This window comes from Dermacentor albipictus, chromosome 9, assembly GCF_038994185.2.
Source record: "Dermacentor albipictus isolate Rhodes 1998 colony chromosome 9, USDA_Dalb.pri_finalv2, whole genome shotgun sequence".
In the NCBI taxonomy this organism is placed as follows: domain Eukaryota; kingdom Metazoa; phylum Arthropoda; class Arachnida; order Ixodida; family Ixodidae; genus Dermacentor; species Dermacentor albipictus.
Window position 1 is genome coordinate 115,961,799 of NC_091829.1, and position 19,321 is coordinate 115,981,119.

The 19,321-nt window shown below is 48.1% G+C and overlaps 2 protein-coding genes across 2 annotated transcripts in view; one reads left to right on the forward strand and one right to left on the reverse strand.

Annotated features, from left to right (window-relative positions):
* LOC135913576 (GTP-binding protein Di-Ras2) overlaps nt 1-19,321 on the reverse strand; it is a 432,585-nt gene that overhangs the window by 327,266 nt on the left and 85,998 nt on the right. The window lies entirely within an intron of this gene.
* On the forward strand, nt 1,777-17,864 carry LOC139050185 (uncharacterized). The gene is made up of 2 exons (XM_070526392.1): nt 1,777-1,842; nt 17,040-17,864. The coding sequence occupies exons 1-2, from the start codon at nt 1,777-1,779 to the stop codon at nt 17,862-17,864; spliced, it is 891 nt and encodes a 296-aa protein (XP_070382493.1).

The window sequence follows — 19,321 nt, forward strand, 5'->3', positions numbered from 1 at the left end:
AGGTGAACATACACCAACATATTCATTCTCTAGGCATAAGCTATCCATACCTTTACAAATAATTGTTAATTGGCTACCTCCTTCTCATTAAAAATATAATAAACTTTGTTCCACGTATATATTCAAGTATATTGTACATGTGCAAGGTGTTTACAGTGGAAATTTAAAACAATGAAGTGAGAAAATACGAATGAGACAGCCACCGCTTGTACTTCTATTGCGCTTATTCTCCTATTGTCAGCATTTGCAGACAATAAAAGAAAGTATCAATTGAAATCCGTGCACGTCCGCACCAACAATGTTGCAATGAGCTATTAGCCACAATAAAATTTCAAGTGAAAAGGTCGAGGCAAGTCAAGAGAAACCTCAAGTGATGCGGGTGACAAAACTCTGGCAAGGAAACATTACGTGGGGTGGGGGGGGGGGGAAGGTAGGCTTCGGCATTGCAGGGAGGGAGGAGTTCCGGAAAGGGCTGACGGAGAAGAAAGTTTTGCAGGAGAAAGGATGTTACATTACGGGCTGCAGCAGCAGGGAGAAAGGCTGTTTCCGCGTATGGTGGGACGTGATCGATGGCGATGACTATGCAGCGTTTCCGGAAGCCGTGATCCGATGGGGCCTCTACACCTCAATGCCAATGCAATCGAATGGCCTGGCACTGCACGGGAAATGCTGGAGTGAAACAGAAACACGCGGAGCAGGAACCTTGCGGCATTGGCACTGAGCGCGCGATCGAATGTACTTGCACACAAAGGTGTACATGCCACGCCAATAAAACCTGGAGCGAAACCGGGCGTACGTCTTGAAATCACCCACATGTGCACAATGTGTATGACCGTGTAGGGCAGAACATACTTCACCGCGAAGATTTCGAGGTATGACCAGGAGCCACTTGCGGCCAACAGACAGGAAGTTCCGGCGACAGAGAACGCCATGCCGCATCTGGAAGTGAAAAACTTGATGCCGCAAAGCTCGAGAAGGTGGAGTATGAGTCGATGGGTTTGAAAGCAAGCGGAGAAGAGCGCTAATTCAGTCATCCTTACGTTGCGCCGAAGCCATGTCGCAGCCTGCTGGAAACGAAAGTACTTTGTCAACGGCAGACAGGGAGGTAGCGCTTTCGGTTGACACGGGCAAACTTGAAGGCGCATCGGCATCAGTATGTCGGCGGCCATACCTGCCGACAACGCGCATGTTATCACCTTGCAACCGCAAAGTCCAGCGAGCTAATTGGCAGGAGAGGTCCTTCAACGTGGACAGCCAACAAAGCACATGCTGGTCTGTATCAACATCGAAGAAGCGGCCATAGAGCTATGGTCGAAACTTACGAAATCCCCAGAATACGGCCAAATATTCCTTCTCCAGAATGGAATAATTCGTGTCTGCTTTTGTGAGGGCGCGGCTTGAGTATGCTCCGACGTTCTCGGCTAATGCAGATTTGCGCTGCGGGAGCGCAGCGACGAGTGCAATACCGCTGGCGTCTGTGTGTACATCGGTCCGAGCTGTAGGGCTGAAGTGGCGCAGTGTCAGCGGCGAGGTTAACAGACAGCGCAACCTTTGGAAGACATCGTCACAGGTGGACGACCTGGCGTAATTTTTCCAGTCGGTCCCTAGAAGCTGATTTGAGGGAGTTGTGATAGACGCAGAATTCCGAATGAGGCGGCGGGAGTAAGAACAGAGGCCAAAGAACCTGTGAAGTTCTTTTATGAAGGATGATTTGGGAAAATCAGCAACCACACAGAGATTGTAGGCGTCAGGTACAGTACCATCTTTACATGCCACATGGCCAAGGATGGTGAACTGACTTGTGCCAAAGTGGCATTTCTTCAGGTTGAGCTGAAGGCCGCCGTCAGTTTGGCACTGTAGCACTTCCTCTAGCCTACAGAGATGGGTGGGAAAGTCGGGTGAAAAAAAAATGACAACTATTCCGCTCTGTGAAGATGGGAACGGCAGCGAAACCTGACGACAGTCAAAGCTCTCAAACGAAAAGCAAAGTGCTTTCGCTGCCATGCCATTTTCACATAGTGGAATGGTTTCAAATCTTCACAGAGTGTAATTTTTTTGCAATGCGAGTCTGGCGTCATTGCTCGTTCGGAGGTGCCCGGGCACGCGATTGTCGGTGGTCGTTCTTCGTCGGTGGTCGTTTGCTGTTCCCTCCGGCGCTCCTCGTACGCTTGTGTTTCTTGTGGTGTATGAACTATACGTGTTCGCCCCATCGATAACGCTGCTGTTTTTAGTGTCGATACCTCTCCTGCTTATATACTGCGATAACCTTGATTTCACGCTATCGTTGACGGCGAGCGTTTTAAGCTGCTCCGATTTTGACATCTGCGCCGCCGCGCTGCGCCCGTAGGGGTTGGTTAGGAATCGCTAAGTCCGTTTCTGTTGCCGGACGTCGAAAAAAATTACCGAAGGTTGGTCATATACAGCTTTCGCTGTAAAAATAAGCACATCGTCTAAGGAGCACAGGGACGTTTTCTATTTGAGACCAGGCAAAAGATTTTCCACCAGACGCTGAAACGTTGCGGAGGCGTTGCAAAGCCCCAAAGGCATAACCGAAAATTCATATAAGCCATCTGGTGTGACGAAAGTTGTTTAAGGTTAGTCGTCTGGTGCCAAGGAATTATTTCGGCGCCTTCGAGCCAGTAAATCACATGGGAAATTCTCAGTAGAGGGTAAATATCTCTACGAGTTAATTTGTGAAGTCGACGGTATTCGACACAGAAACGAATGGATTCATCCTTTTTAAGAAGAACAACTGGGGATGACCAGGGGCTATTGGAAGGCAAAATGACGCCGCGCTTGAGCATATCAGTTACTTCGTCGTAGACAACGCAGCACTCTGTCGCGGAACACGATATGGTCTTTGTTGCAGTGGTGTATTGGTATCCGTATCGATGCGGCGACAAACAGATGATGTGTGGCCCGAAAAGCATGTTGGAAGTCGAAAGAGTAAGGGAACTTGTCGAGAAGGCGTAGAAGCTGAGTGCGTTGGGAAACAGTCAAAGTGCCGGCGATCTGCCTGTTTAGGAGTCGACTCTTGCGCGGGCTTACAGGTCACTCCGGCGACCTGATGAGTGGTGACGGAGCCAGTTAACATGCCAATGATGGCAGCAGGGTCTACACACTGGACACAGACATCGCACTCTCCGCGAAGCAAAGTGATGGGACATGACAACTGGTTGGAGAGGAGCAGCCTGCTGATGCCGTCACAAACTTCTAAAAGAGCAAAAGGCAGCGGGGAACATTTGTGATGAACGAAGGTTGCAGATGGCGCAAAAAGTGCGTCAGCAACGATGTTGCAGGACACCATGGCAAGGTCAGAGGCATGCGGTGGTATTTCAACGTCTTCGGAAACGTTGTTTTTAGCTTCACGAGTGTCAAGAAAAACGGGGCGTCGCAAAGCGTTTGAAATTTAATTTCAGCGCGAGAACAGTCGATGACGGCGTTAACAGCGGAAAGTAAGTCCCAACGCAAAGTAAGATCCCGAGAACAACAATACAGCGCCGAAAATTCGACGATGTAGAGGAGGCCGTTAATCACAACGCAGCAGTACATGCAGCATGAGTTGGAAACTCGGGCACAGCTCAGTGACCTGGGAAACAGTGCCAGGTTTTTGTAGACACCAAACATCGTTGGAAATTTTTTTCATGATGCGACGCACCTTGTCCGCCTCCGCCGTCGTCGGGGTGACACGCAGGCAGAGCTCGACGATGTCCTCTATACAGCTTGTGGAGGTTTCATAAGTTTGCTGGGAACGCCTTCGTAGGCGCTGTTCAGCGCGAAGCTTGCGCACCTCAGGGCGGCCAAAAACTTCTGCGATGCTGGTTTTGAAACTAGCCCACGTGCGGAGATCGGCGTTGTGGTTTTTAAACGACAGTTTGGCGACGCCCGATAAATAGAAGATCGCGTTGTTGAGCTTTAAGGGATTGTCCCATTTGTTGGTGGCGCTCGCACTCATACGTTTCCAGCCAATCTTTAACCTCTTCCTCATTGGTGACGCAGAAGATGTCAGGATCGTGTTGACGCTGGGCACAGGCACACATGATGGCTGGCGAAACCAGTGAGGATGTGTGACTGGCGTCGTCAGACATGACAGATGGCAGTTCGGCTGCGTGATTCCAGAGGAGTCGAAAACCACTGCAACCTCCAGCAAAATCTAAAGCGAGCAAAGGACACGACACGAGAGCCGCCGGAAGCGCAGCGTTTTTCAACCAGGCAATCTCGACCTCGCGTCTCCCGGACGACTGGGATGCGGCTGCAGAACCAGCCATTCCTCTTCACTATGAATGATATAAAAGATGATTCTCTAAGCATGATAATAACATTATTATCTCGCTGACTGGTCCCCGTATTGCTGAAAAAAAGATACGGATGCAGTGGCAAGGCTCGGAAGACATCCTCCTTACGGCTTTAAATATTTTTGAAGGTGCATGAATCAATTTGAATAATAAAATAAATTATGGGGTTCTGCATGCCAAGACTAATTTCTGATTGTGAGGCACGCTGTAGTGGCGGCCTCCGGAAATTTCGACTACCTGGGGTTCTTTAACGTGCACCTAAATATAAGTACACGCGTGTTTTCAAATTTCACCCCCATCGAAATGCAGCCGCTGTGGCCGGGATCCGATCCCGCGACCTCGTGCTTAGCAGCCCAACACCATAGCCACTAAGCAACTACGTCAGGTCCATGAATGAATTTGTGGTTTAATCTTTGAACTGAATAAAGGCAATACAGTACTGGTGGAGCAATGAATGATGTCAGTTTATTTCTTCTTAGACCGTCTATACTGACCACCCGATTTGAACCGCAACGAATAGCGCTGACGTCACCGAAAGAGCCATTAACGAAGTGGTTCTAGAAGTAATTGTTGTCGCAGCAATCGAAGGTCAATGCTGACGTTCCGCTGGTCAGAGCCGAGTGCTGAACTTCATCTGAGCCAGTCACTGCTCGCTGCTGCCCTTCAGCACGTAAGCGACGTCACTCGGAAAATTCTTCTTGGCCACGAATGCGTGTTGAGCGGCACTTGTAGTGTCAGTTGCACAGGTGGGCGGACACTATTCGTAAAAACGTGCGTGGCACGCCGCAGGCGCTAAAACGCCTGCTGCGAAGATGGCTGAGCAGCCACTTTTTACTGCCCCAGAGTGAATGGGTCTTGGAGCTCTTTTTCGTGGCATGCCGCCGATCGGGGAGAAAAGCAATGAGATGCGGCCTATTCATACGCGTACACGAACGCTGAAAGGAGATGTGCCCCCTCTCCCGGCATCGCTGATCGCAGCCGCCGTAATTCCAGCTGATGGCGAATCGCTTGCCGCGGTGGCAAAGATACCCGCAAATGTGGCCATGTCGATGACAGCGCATTGTGCTGCCTGTGGCAAGACGCACGCGTTTCAATGTGCCAGCACTAGGACGCTTGCGCGAACGAAAGGCTGGCGGCATCCGTTGGTTGCCGTGTGGGGTAGAAGAGAGGGAAATGGTGAAAAAGAGGCGGGAAGTGTGTGACGTCACAAGTTGAAAGGAGCCACGAGAGAGGGGATGAAATGAGAGTGTGCGAAGGATGGAGATAGGTGGTGTGACATCACATCATAGGAACCAATAGGAATACAGGTGGTGCATGACGTCCGCTTTCGCATTCACAGCAGGCAGGCCATCAGGGGAGAGGAGGAAATCGCGCTTTTATCAGGGGGCGGACACTTCGTATACATCCCATTGGCCGTTTTCGAGCAGACGCTCTTTCGACGCTAGCGCCAAGGTCCCCTTCAGTTACGGCCCTAACCAATGGGCGACGCATTAAGCAAAATGGCGGCGCACATGATTGTTTACGTTGTCATGGCAACAGCAGCGGCGCGGCACCTCCTCTCCCAAACGTTTTTTTTCTTTTTGTTTTTATTATGCCGACCCGCTCCACTCCCTTTCCCCCATGCCGCGCGCGCCGCTCACTTTTTTTGTTTTTACCCGTAAGCGGCGTGTTTTTTCTTCTTTTTTATTGCGCGCTTGTTACCGCGTGCCACGCGCCAGCTCGCAAGCAATGCGCGCGCTACGCCACGCATTGGCATTGCTTGCGAGCTGGCGCGTGGTGCGCCGTGGGCTATGCGTTGGCAGGCACGCAGTCTTGCCCATACATATATTATACCAGCATGTGCCGGAACATAAAAAAAGATTCCACTTCCAGCACAACAGATGTTTAGTCTCGCTTTATTGACTTCGTTTCCGAAAAGCGATTTTTCTTACAACGTGGTGTGATACACGCTCAAAAAACGAGCAAAAGTGAGAGGTGCATGACATATACAAGAGTACTAAAGACAAAAGTTCACAGATGGTGAAATAACAAAAGAAAGCGCTAGAAAACGCAAAGCCATTTCATGTACACACATATAAAAACAAGATTTTTATATAACGTCCTCAAGACCTAAATGTAGACGAGCTCCTGATATGTGCACTAAGATATTGCACAAAATTGGACGACGTGTATGACATAGTCATGACAACTATAAAAAGGGAAAACTCACTAGTAATGGCAAAAACAATGACACGCAAAATACCTGTAAGATAGAATAAAATGCTAACATGGTTTGATTGAGAGCCATACCGAAAGAAAGCTTACTTATAAATCTGCACGAAAGTATATGAAATGCTTGACATGTTCATTACTGCTGAACAAATTGAAAAAACATGGCAGAAAAAAATAACATTGTACTAAAAACTGAAACACACATTATCACATTTTGCACTTGGCCACAACTTGAGTAACGGTGGCAAGGCGAACAAAAGATAGTCGGCTTTTGCAGCAACACATAGAAAACATTCGCAGAAAGGCTTATTCCTCAATCAAAGACCAGGTAAAACAAGCCAACACGACTTTTCTTTCTACCCGAATGCAATGCTTAGCAATAAAATGACGTCACTTAATGCACTAAGTCGTACCTACTGGCCTCTCCCTTGTATAATAAACACGAACTGCAAAAATCTGCATGCAGGACACTTGCAATGCTCATGCTTTCCAGAGGAAAAAAAGCGTATCATGCCTACACATGAAGGTTGTTCGCGCGGTTTTCCCATCGGGCGTTACTGAGATAGTACACAAACACTAACAGTAATTTTTCAGCTGTTAGTTGGTTTGTAGAACGCGATACACAGAAAAAGCACTGAGGGCGGTATGGAAAGCTGGGCAAGTTACTGAAGTTGCAGAATGAGACTTGGCACAGAAAAACACAAGTCACAGACCAGGGGTGCGATCTTGTACGCGTTCCAAAATAGAACGGAGGCGGTTCGTTCCACCGAGCCATATACGATTCGTCAATTTGAACCGTGCCGTACGCCACAACGTCAATTGTGACGTGATATCTGCTGTCAATCATTCCGTGTCGCCTGCTATCGGACGAACGGAACGGAACATGCCGCCTATTACGTGACGTAAAGAACGGACCGCCTCCGTTCTATTTTGGAACGCGTACAAGGTCGCACCCCAGGTGTCAATGAGGAGGAACATCTATTTGTCAGCCTTCTCTACCGGGAAGAGGCAAGTGTAGCACAATCAAGGCGCAACGACGTCCGGAGCCTCATGGAGTACACAAATGGACAGGGCTGTGTTCGTGTACATGAGCCTTCTGATGTCCTTGGGTCTGAGCGCTCACCTGCTGTCTTTAGGCACCCGGGACAACCTTGCAGAACTTGTTTTTGAGGTATTTGTGCACCACTGCACGATGCACGAGCGGTAGGAGTCGTGAAACGGGTGAAACATCGCGGAGCACAAGCACACAGCAACCGAGGACCACAGAACTGACGAAACTAGCCACGTCGGTCAACGCACAGCAGCGCACGCATCTCGATGACAGTAGATAACAAAAATAAAGCGTTACGTAGCGGTCTAAGCAGCAGCCGGGCCGGCGGGGATGGCACGGCGGCGCGGGCGCGTAGACAGTCTAAGGTGAGGGAGTTGAGAGGGTGTTACGAGAGAGGGCGTAGGGAGAGGAGTGGAGCGGGGGGAAGGGCTTGGCCACCTGGATCGGCGCGCGTGCGCGCGACGATGTACGAGGCCATGCAAGGGAAACGGATTTTCGCGTCGCCCGTTACAGAGATGGCGCCAATTTCCTGTGCCACCGGAACCGGGGAGTGTCCCCCCCCCCCTGCTTTTATGTGCTACGGCAGACTCGGCAGATTGCCTGTTTGGTTTGACAGGTTCAGACATGTCTAGCACAGATAACAGTCCTAATGGTCGATCGATTGATAGATCCGAAAGAAATGCGTTCACGTTAACCCTTAGCAAGCCTTAAAACTTTTGTTATATAAAACATTAATACGACCCAAACTCGAATACGCGACTCCGGTATGGGACCCTGCTCATGAAAACCTAATCACTGACCTCGAGATGGTTCAAAATAACTCTGTACGTTTTATTCTTGCTAACTACAACCGCACAGCGAGTATAACTAACATGAAATCTAATCTTTGCCTCCCATCGCTGGCATCTCGCAGAAAAGTGTCTCGCATTGCCCTCTTCCACAAGTTGTACCATCACCATACTCTACGAGATCACCTCATCCCCCATCCAATTTATGTATCCCGTCGCATTGATCATCAGTACAAAGTTGGTATTTTGTCGTGCAACACTAAAAGTCTTTCACAATCATTCCTGCCGCGAACCTCGCGTGACTGGAACCATCTTCCCGCCGAAGTTGTAGGCCTTATTAATTATGAACAGTTCCGTGAAGCCTTAGCTAATATTGTATATACAGGTGCCATTTAAACACTCATGTAACCAACTGTCTTTGTATTCTTTTTGTATTTACCCCCCCCCCCCCTCTGTAATGCCCTTGGCCTTGAGGGGTACAATAAGTGAAATGAAATGAAATGAAAGTAACCGACAAGACGCCCGTAGGACGCTACAAGGCTCCTTAACGACACCTAACGCATGCCACTTCAGCCTAATAAAATACGTGTATCTGCGGCAATGTAAACGTGCTAAAGTTAAGGTACGCGATTCGAGCAAAATTGAAAGTGGAACAAAGGGGCAATGCTAAGAAATTCAACGCGAAGGGTTAATGCTAAGCCATTTCCGTCAGATAAGAGAGAGAAAGAAGTTTAATGACACGAAATGCCGAGAGGTCGGCCTGAGGTATATTCCTCTAGCCAGCTACTCGGCATTGGCGGAAGGGGAAGAGGGAAAGAAAGAGGGAAGAAAGAGGTGCATGATGGGTGACGATGACGATAGAAGGAAGATGTAGAACATATGGCAAGCAATTTGGCATGCTGAAAGTCTGCAATCCAGGCCCGTAATTTTTAAAAAGTTCAGTAATGCCTTGATGGCCTTCAAACTCGACTGAGCGTCTGGCCAAGGGCCTAAAATAACGTCCTCTGACAACGGTGCGCTGTCGAGACGCGTAAGGTCCTTGACCAACCTATCACGCTCTTCCACGTACTTAGGGCAGTCACAAAGCACACGTCAGATAAAACAACTGAGTGACCGTTAACCTGCTTTTTATTTATTTACTTACTAATTAATAGGTTACTTATTTATTGTATATCATAGTTGGCCAGGGTCATAAAGGAGTGACTATACAAAAGGTACAAAGCCCATACCTAGGAGAAACGAAACGAATGCGTGAAACGCGAGTTCCATGTGCAGAAAAAAAAAAAGGAAATGATGACATGCACGAAACATTTTTCAGAGTTCGTTCAACTGGACCGGCGCGCAGGGGGCTGAGGTGCTTTTCTTTATTGATTTTGACATGGTTATTAAAAAGCCAGTGCAAGAACTTCAATAAAGGAACGTGCCGTCGTAAATTAAAGTACCTATACCTTCTTGCATTCAGAGGGCAGTGACACTCTCCTACCTCGACTAGTTGGACTACTCAAAACTAAGAGCCTTATTTTGAATTTTCTATGGCTCGTTTATGAGATACTGCTTATGGGGGATCGAGACTACGCGACCGCATTCTAGGCTGGGTCTCAGTGCATGGTCTCAGACGTACATGACGTTCACTTGACATGCGAATAGGGGCGTAGCCAGGGGAGGGGGCTTATGGGGCTCCACCCCCCCCCCCCCCCCTCCAATTTTATCGTGCTGTCATGCACCGCCGACCAAAACAACCCCCGGCGCCGGAAATAATTCTGGATTTCGTCTAGAATCTCATTTCAGCGCGAACATTGCGAACTCGGACTGGATTTCGTGGCATCAACCATGCACCGGAAGTCACATAACGTAAGCAGCCCCGTCCGAGCACAAAGTTTCAAGGGCGTTTCGATGGCGAGCGGGCTCGTAGCGGCACCTCGCGCAGGACGTGGAATCTACGGAGCGCATGGATTTCAATTCTGAAACTTAATGGGTATCAAGATCTCAAACGTTTGATGCGCAATGTGCATTGACATTTCCAAAGTCGTTCTTTAGATATTCAATTCCGGAACTTTGCGGGCCTGATGTTGTTATAAACTTTTGACGCTAAAGCTGCATTGACTTTTCCAAAGGCGTACATCGGAATATTCAACTAGACAAGCCAAATCAACACAATGTCAGACAAGCTGACAACACACGCAGCTTGGTGCGAAGAGACGAAGAGTTGTGGTGGTTCAGTTGTGCCGTCGTATCACAGAGAAGAATATGTGTGTGAAGAATGTGTGAATGTGAAGAATGTGTGTGTGTGTAAGAACTACGTTCTTACGCACACACACACACACACACACACACACACACACACACACACACACACACACACACACACACACACACACACACACACACACACACACACACACACACACACACACACACACACACGCACACATATATATATATATATTTGAACTTTGGCTTTTATTCGCGAGGACACATTGAGCTTCTTCAGTTTTCTTGTTCTCGCTACTCGCGGGTTGCCAGAGCCAGCCAGAGCGCATGCGTTTTTCCCGTGTTGCACGGACCACCGCGCGACGTACTTTGGTGCGAGTTCGTTTTTCTGTGGCCGAGTGCATTTTCGCCTGGCAGAGTTTTACACGCTTTTCGGCTAGCAGTCGAGAGAAAGAAACAATGGTCGCTCGCCGACATCACTGTAGGGCCTCGACGGATTGCAACGCGCTCGCTTGGGGGCAACCTCTGCTAAACGTCTTGACTCGCCGGCGTAGTATAGCGAGCACTATGCGTATGGTTCTCTGTGGGCAAAGCGTTTCACGTTTTCTTCGATATGACTTCAGTAGTCACATTAGGTACCCAAAGTAGGCATTCGGTTGTGGCCAACACGCTCGGGTTTCTTTATTATGCGTCCCCCGGCCCAGAAAAAAATAATATGTTGTTTGCGGCACAATGAATTGTCGGATGGTGAAAGTTCGATTTTGTTACTTCTTCTTTTGCGAAAAGTGACGAGCCGTGGGACGCTTCACTTGCAGGATAGTCTTGCTACATTATTGCGATAGCAATTATGTTGACACTGAAGGCGCATTCTTGCCGTCACCGTCACCCTCATGCTCCGTATGAAGTCTAAGGGCGACAACATCATGGCCGCGTGCCGCATGCTGTGTGCGCGAGTAAAAGCGTCGGGGGAGGTGGCGGAATGGTTGAGCCGACGATGGCGGCTCACAGTCTTGTGTGCGCAAGGGAGCAAAGCGAGGAGGATGGGCGCCGCCTTTCGTCGCGCGAGATAGTCAGGGGGAGTAGAGGAAGGAGGGGGGGGGGGGGGGGGCGAGCCTTAGGATTCTATGAATGTGATTGCGCAATATGTTTATTTGCCTTGCTTGACGCAATATAAACATTGACTTTTTCTTAGATACGTAGATTTATTGGAGACTTTTACGTATATTTGAGGTTCGCAATTCGTTCGTAGCATCTTTAACAATGGCAATGCAGTTAATATTCGTGTATTTGATTCCTCGACAAATTCCATAACGAGGAGGCCGAGCTGAAACGTGAGCGCCTCCCCCCCCCCCCCCCCCCCTCCCGAACGAAGTTTCTGGCTACGCCACTGCATGCGAGGACACACTTCCCATACAAAATCTCTAATTTCTTGAAGGCTGCTGCCCAAATCGGATTAATGTGAGCGTCCCACTTAATTGATTGGGTAATAGTTATCTGGAGATATTTAACAGTGTCTACCCGTTTTACCAGATAATTATTTAAGCTGTAATAAAGACCAAGGGGCTACTTTATTTTGGTTATAGTCACAGGCCCCGTCGTTGAAAAATTGCCATCGCCGACGTTTCACACCATCGTGAAGTATCACCCAGCTATGCGCTTAGTTTTAACTGATTCTTCATTACTTGCATTTTTGGCTAAATAACGCAGTCGTCTGCGAAACGCCTTATTGTCATGCCAGTTAGGAAACAGGAATAAACGTCGTTTACGTATATCAAAAAGAGTAATGGACTAGGAACAGAGCCTTTTCGAACTCCAGATGCAACTTGTAAAAAGTCTGAGTTGACATTATTTACTGTTACAGAGAGTGTACGGTTCGACAGATAAGCCGCGATACAAGAAGTAATTATAGAGTGTACGCCTACAGGTTTAAGCTTCCCGATCACTTGCTGTGTAAGCGGAGGCCGAACGCATTGGCGAACTCTGCAAATATTACGTCTACTTGGAGGCGTCCACAAGTTGTTTGCTTCCGCCGTTGTGAATTTTACAAAATTCCCCTTTCCCCCACCCCCAGTGCAGGGTAGCAAACCGGGTGCTTTTCTGGTTGACCTCCCTGCGTTTCCTGTCCTTGCTTCATCTCTCTCTTAGGCAAAATTGTGCGTTATTGCGAGGGGCTGAGTCACCGTAGAGGGAGACCCTTCTTAAATCAGTGTTGCCCAGAAAATAGAATATTACTGCATTCTATATATTCCATTAAGGCCGTATGATAATATGCTCCATTATCTTACAGCAGTGCCTCGTTAAAGATACCGGCCTGTATGCGTCCACAAGTTATTCGCTTCCGCCATTGTGAATTTCACAAAATGTTTGTCAACCTGGTGATTTTTTTACGACAAGTTACAAAGAAAGATTGATGATATCTAATTTTGCTATTACTAACTCTGGTATCACTGAATCGGGCTCTTCGACGGGCGTGTCTGGCATGCCATTGAATACTGATTGAGATTAGGCGTTAAGGTGGTTAGTGATAAGAGGACGTTGTGCATCGTCAACAACAGGGTTCGATACTTCAAATTTAATAAGTGTGCTGGCTGGTTTTTATATTTACCACCAGCACTTTTGAGGCTGCGTCTTTATATTTGATAGGGTGTGAGAAAAATATCTCTCACCCTCTTGATTGCTGCTTTTAATTGATGAGAGAGATCAATCATGGCAGGGGATTTCTTCTTGCACTTTCCTTTGAGATGCCTTTCCAGGTGGATAATTCTGCAAGTAATGCATGACCGTTTTTATCTTTGTTCTTCTCATCCTTGTTTGAATAAAAAATCTTCAGTGTGCGCAATCCCGTTTGTCAACGTTAACCATAAAGTATTTAAAACCCCTGAAGCTCCACTTGAAAAACCTTCGGAGAATATTTCCTAAAAAATAAAGAATGCTTACGTTATCAACTCTGCTGTAATCTTTCGCAATGCTGCACGATGAAGCATCCCTCTGGATCGTTTGTTTAAAGAGATGGAAAAAAGTAAGCAAAATCATCTCGTGATCTGAAAAACCTTCTTCAACGCTGATTTCGGATGATTAACAGGCCACAAAAGTGGGATGAATCACAGCTCGTACATTCCATTGGGGGCGAGTCATCCCCGTCACATACTGCTGTGAAGAAAAACTGAAATGATATTCAAAAGCTGATCACAAACTACTACTAACGTTTTCATTTCCAACAGCTAGATTATTACAGTTGATGCCAAGTAAATAAAAGGCCACCGTTAAAACGACATTATTTCTTAATTAAACCGCTGAGCGAAACAAGTCATAATTCTAGTTCGTATAGGTAATCATTTGATGCGCAATGCCACCTGTAAATCGCCTCTGTAACTACTGTAGTGTAATTGAGTTTAATTGTACAACATACACTCTCATGGTTAGAAACTCCGATGTCCTTTCGAGACCACATGTGTGCGTTAACAGCAATCGCCACACTACCACTGCGACTGTCGCGATCATTACGAAAGTGTGTGCAGAACGTAGGCACAAATTCTCAATCTTGAATAGAGGATCGAAGCCAGGATTTCGTTACCACCACCACGTCAGATGAGTACAAAAAAAAAGCAAATCTTCGAATTCGTCAATTTTTTGTCACCATATTTCTAGCGTTAAAACACAGTGTAACCTGTGCTATGTTTGGCCTATGTCATGCGCTAAAATTATATTTAACAGCAGCTTCCCACAGCAGTCATGTGACAATCACCCACCTGCCTTCGATCTCGGCCCATAGCATCCATTATTGATCCCAATTTGTGAAAGAGCAGAGAAACCTTGTCACCTCGAGAATGGCGAGCTTTGCATGACTTCCAAAGTTTACGACGTGTTTACCAAACCCTAACATGATTTAAAAGCACACAAAAAACAAGAAAATAGTGAAATGGCACGACAGATGATGGTAGACACAGGACAAGCGCCGCTGTCACCTACTTCATGTTTTTCACCTATTTCGTCGTCATAATATATATATATATATATATATATATATATATATATATATATATATAGATATATATATATATATATATATATATATATATATATGTATATATATATATATGCACATTGTCGCGAAACGACAAATGATCGATATGTTAGATATGCACAAGATAGGCCATCTGAAAGTACTTATATGAATCAATTTGCGTCTTACGTCATCGTATCACTCCCCATTAGCAAGCCGCCCAACACGGAGACTACGTAACCGCACTACAAAGCACGACCGCCACCGTAAGCCACAACGATTCTGACATGCACCGTACTTATCGTATGTATATCCACCTATATTGGATGTTAACTCTTGCAAATTTACTACATAGCCCTCGTAGTCCTGCCTCGTATCTTCATTTTTATCAGTTACCCATTTCTTCCGGCATTCGCACTTTTCTTACCACTTTCTTTAGATAACAAACCCATGAATGTCATAACTCACTAACAAACTCATGTTTCCTCTAACAAAATAACCTTATTGATATTTTATTTAACACAATCCCTCTCAGTTAACGATAGGTGGGGGCTCCTGTAGCATCACGTTTATTGTGGTGGCGGCGACGAGGTCGGAGTATTCCTGGCCAGTGGTGGAGACCACGCCATGCGCCAGACTGGAAAGCTGCCGTCGTAGTCGGTTCTTGAGCCGTCACTATCCCGCTCAGGTCCACGCACAGGCTGGCTTCCTTAGTGAGTGACAGCACAATTCCACTGATCCAGCCACAGTGCAAAACAAGGAATTGAGTGTGGCATATTGTACGGATCGATACACGGGATTTCGTAGGACGATGTGGGTTTGTGGATATGAGGCATAGGGCAGAGGGTGCATTTTAAGTAGAATGTTGCGAGTGGCGTGCGCGAGCACGCATAAATACGACCCACAAATTATCTTTAGCCTCGAAATTTGTCGTGTCTATCAGACTGCAAAAAGCCCTGCCATACTCCCTTTCTTTCGCCATACAAACACACACAGACACATACAATTGAGGAGACTTAATACGGACTTAAGGAAAACAACGCACTTTTCAGTAGCACGCTTTTCATTACAGACGACAATGTTCATACATGACATTATAAATAACATGACGTTAGAAGGAAAAGACTACAAAGCAGCCTAGCACCCCGGCGTTCCTCGATATCGGTATTGGGATGGGGAAAACAGATGGTAGAAAACGAAATACACGAAAGTAGAGAGTGCTGTCGGACTTAAAAGTTCAACGTCCGCGGCGCAACGTTCGTCGCCCTCTTAGGCAAGATGGGACGATCGCTTAAGCAAATATTTCTCCAAGAGCAGCGGCGAAGGCGATGGTCGCCAGCTGGCGCCGGCTTAGGAGTAAATTTGTTCTTTTTCAATCTTCCCTTCGCCGTACGCCACCCGCGGGGATTGATTCGCGTCTCGGTCTCTTCGCTCGCGGAGGACTATTCCGCCGTTGTCTCCGGCACGCCGCTGTAATCCGTGAAGTCCTGCATGGACCGCAGTACAGGCTTATCGCCATGGAACTTGAAGGCTAACGTTCACTGTTCTGTTTGTTCAGTTATGAGATCCTTTGGAAATAGGTCACTGAAGAGCCAGGCTATCCGAATTACGAAAACTAATGAACTCAAACGACCAAAGTAAAAAAAAAGCGGCACAAGAAAAGCAGCGAAGGAAGGAATGACTTCAAAAAATGTTTTGATGCAGGAACTGTTATAGATGATTAGTGCATTTAGCTGTAACTTTCTTATACGATCTTGCTGTCTAATTCAATTTATATTCTCCAGTTTTACGTGCCAAAACCATGACCTGATTCTGAGACGTGTCGTAGCGGGGGATTAGTTTTGACCAAAATTGTGGAGTGGAAACTTCAGAGTTGGAATAACTCTAAAATAATTCCACATTTTGAAGTCAGCGGAATAGAATGGGACTGGAATAACGAGAAAGTGTTTCATTTACTGGAATCGGAGGAGCGAAACGCATCCAGCTCAGCGGCTCCAGGAGTGGGAATCATCCAACTCTCCCCATTCAGAGAGGTAAACGGAATGGGGTTAGTGGGGATTTCCACTATCGAGGATGGTATTGAGGAGGAATAGAAGACCATACTTCGCAACTCTGATTGTGACCACCTCGTCGTTGATTACCATACGCGCAATGAGTGGCACGCGAGCGTTTTTTTTTTGCATTCCACTGCCGTCGGGATGCGGCCACCGCGGCCGGGATCCTCGTCATCAGGCATAGCAGTGCAACGCCGCAGTCCGCCAGCTTATCGCCACAGGCAGCTGTACATCTCCGCGTCATACCGTGATTGTTCAGCTTGTCCAAAGATAATAATTTACATGGGTTAGACACACAGAGAGAAAAAGAAATGCTGAACGAAGGGTCTTTGCTAGAGACGAGGAAGTCGCCATTCACGGCAGTTGAAAAGAATGCACGAAAATAGATGTCGAGTGTGCGGCCACGAGCACGGCTGGCGCGCGTAGGTGAGACGGAGGGAGGCGCGAGATGCGGTTGCATTTCTTGGCGTTGCTGACGCGTGCTTTGGCGAGTCGAGCTTCGTGGACGTCAGCACTCTCGCTGACCCTTCGAGATTCGTGGGCGTCGGCACTCTCGCTGACCCGTCGAGCTTCGTGGGCGTCGGCACTCTCGCTGACCCGTCGAGCTTCGTGGGCGTCGGCACTCTCGCTGACCCGTCGGGCTTCATGGGCGTCGGCACTCTCGCTGACCCGTCGAGCTTCGTGGGCGTCGGCACTCTCGCTGGCCCGTCGAGCTTCGTGGGCGTCGGCACTCTCGCTGACCCGTCGAGCTTCGTGGGCGTCGGCACTCTCGCTGACCCGTCGAGCTTCGTGGGCGTCGGCACTCTCGCTGACCCGTCGAGCTTCGTGGGCGTCGGCACTCTCGCTGGCCCGTCGAGCTTCGTGGGCGTCGGCACTCTCGCTGACCCGTCGAGCTTCGTGGGCGTCGGCACTCTCGCTGACCCGTCGGGCTTCGTGGGCGTCGGCACTCTCGCTGACCCGTCGAGCTTCGTGGGCGTCGGCACTCTCGCTGACCCGTCGAGCTTCGTGGGCGTCGGCACTCTCGCTGACCCGTCGAGCTTCGTGGGCGTCGGCACTCTCGCTGACCCGTCGGGCTTCATGGGCATCGGCACTCTCGCTGACCCGTCGGGCTTCATGGGCATCGGCACTCTCGCTGACCCTTTGAGCGAGTGCAGCGTCGGCGCGCTTGCGTTTCTTCTTTTCAGCGTCGACTGCCGCCATGCGACGAGGGGCACCTTGCCGAACCCCTCACGTGCTTCGAGCATGCTTTGAGTTAGCGCACGAGCTGCGTCATGGTCGACGCGTCGCTTTTGCGTCTGCGCGAGCTCAAGGATGACATCCCGCACGCGGTCATCGAGTGAAGGGCTGTTTTTCTGTGGGCGCATGACACCACGCTTGTTAAAGGGAAGCTGAACAGTCTGTCGAATTCAATAAGACGCTCACATACGGATGCGGGAACCTTATAAACCATGTAGGTAAAATTTGGGGTTTCTTTTTCAATTAGGAACGACGTAATCATCGGTTGAAATTGCGCTGTAGCTCCGCCTCCCTTTGACTGAGCGAGCGGAGCGGAGACCGGAAACCACGGTGTTATGACGTCAACTCTGCTTCGTTCCTTCGCAGCGTCCGCGCTTGTTTCTGCGTGCGTGCCATCGTAATCTGCTTCGATCGACCCTGCATTCCTTTGTTGGTGCGTCTGCGTGTATGTAGAGTGGTAGTCAACGTGCGTGGTAGTCAACGTGAGTGGTAATCAACGCGAGTGGTAGTTAACAGATGAAGGTCACTACACGTACTGCATGAACCGGGAAGCTTTTCACGCGTTTAAACCGTCTTTGTAGATTGCCGACAGCTTTGGACAGCGCACAAATGCCGACGATCGCATCCCCGCTTACGTTCTACGAGGAGGCATGCAGGAACACAACACTACAGTTGTTTGACCGGAAACGAGCTCACTAGATCGGCGAAAGATCGGCGAGATCACTAGATCGCTTTGCAAAAAACATACTAACCAAAGAGCATTTCCAACACGAGGAGATCCCAAGACTTTGATTTCGTTCGCGTCGAAAGCACTGCTCGCACCAGCATCGTTTGCTTGATCGAGAGGCCGGCTCTTCGCAGTCGGCCCGTACATGTAGGGAGTAACGCCGAACTCCTCAGAAAAATGTAGTCTCTCTAAATTTTCCATTACCATCTCAGAAAAACAGCACCAAACTACCTGCCACCGCGCTTCATGTGTAGCGGCAGCGGTCGGCAGCGGCAGAGTTGACGTCACGAGGCGCACCGACCAATCACAGGCGGAAACGAGACGCGCGAGCTGGGCGTGTCCGCTGCTGCACTTTTCGTCGAAATAAAATATATTTGCGCTTTTTTTCGCTCAAGTTCGATACGATATTCGAATTCGGAGGGTTGAAAACTGTTATGTACAGATGTTCACTCATTTTTTCTGGAAAACCTTTCAGCTTCCCTTTATTTCACATAGAAAGAGAATGTTTACAAGTCTATACGGTTGATAAAACTACTATTCTCGCTTCGTAGAGCTGTCTAATAATTTGCTATCGCAATCGATGCCGCGCCTTTCGGGCAAAACTTCCACTTTTTTCTTTCTAATTTTTTGTTGGTATTCTCATAAATTTTCACGGTATTTTTGCCCTCCTTTGTATCGAATTTATTGTTCCTTATTTCTCTCAATTTTTTTGATGACTCCGTATAGATAGATGTATGGATGCCAT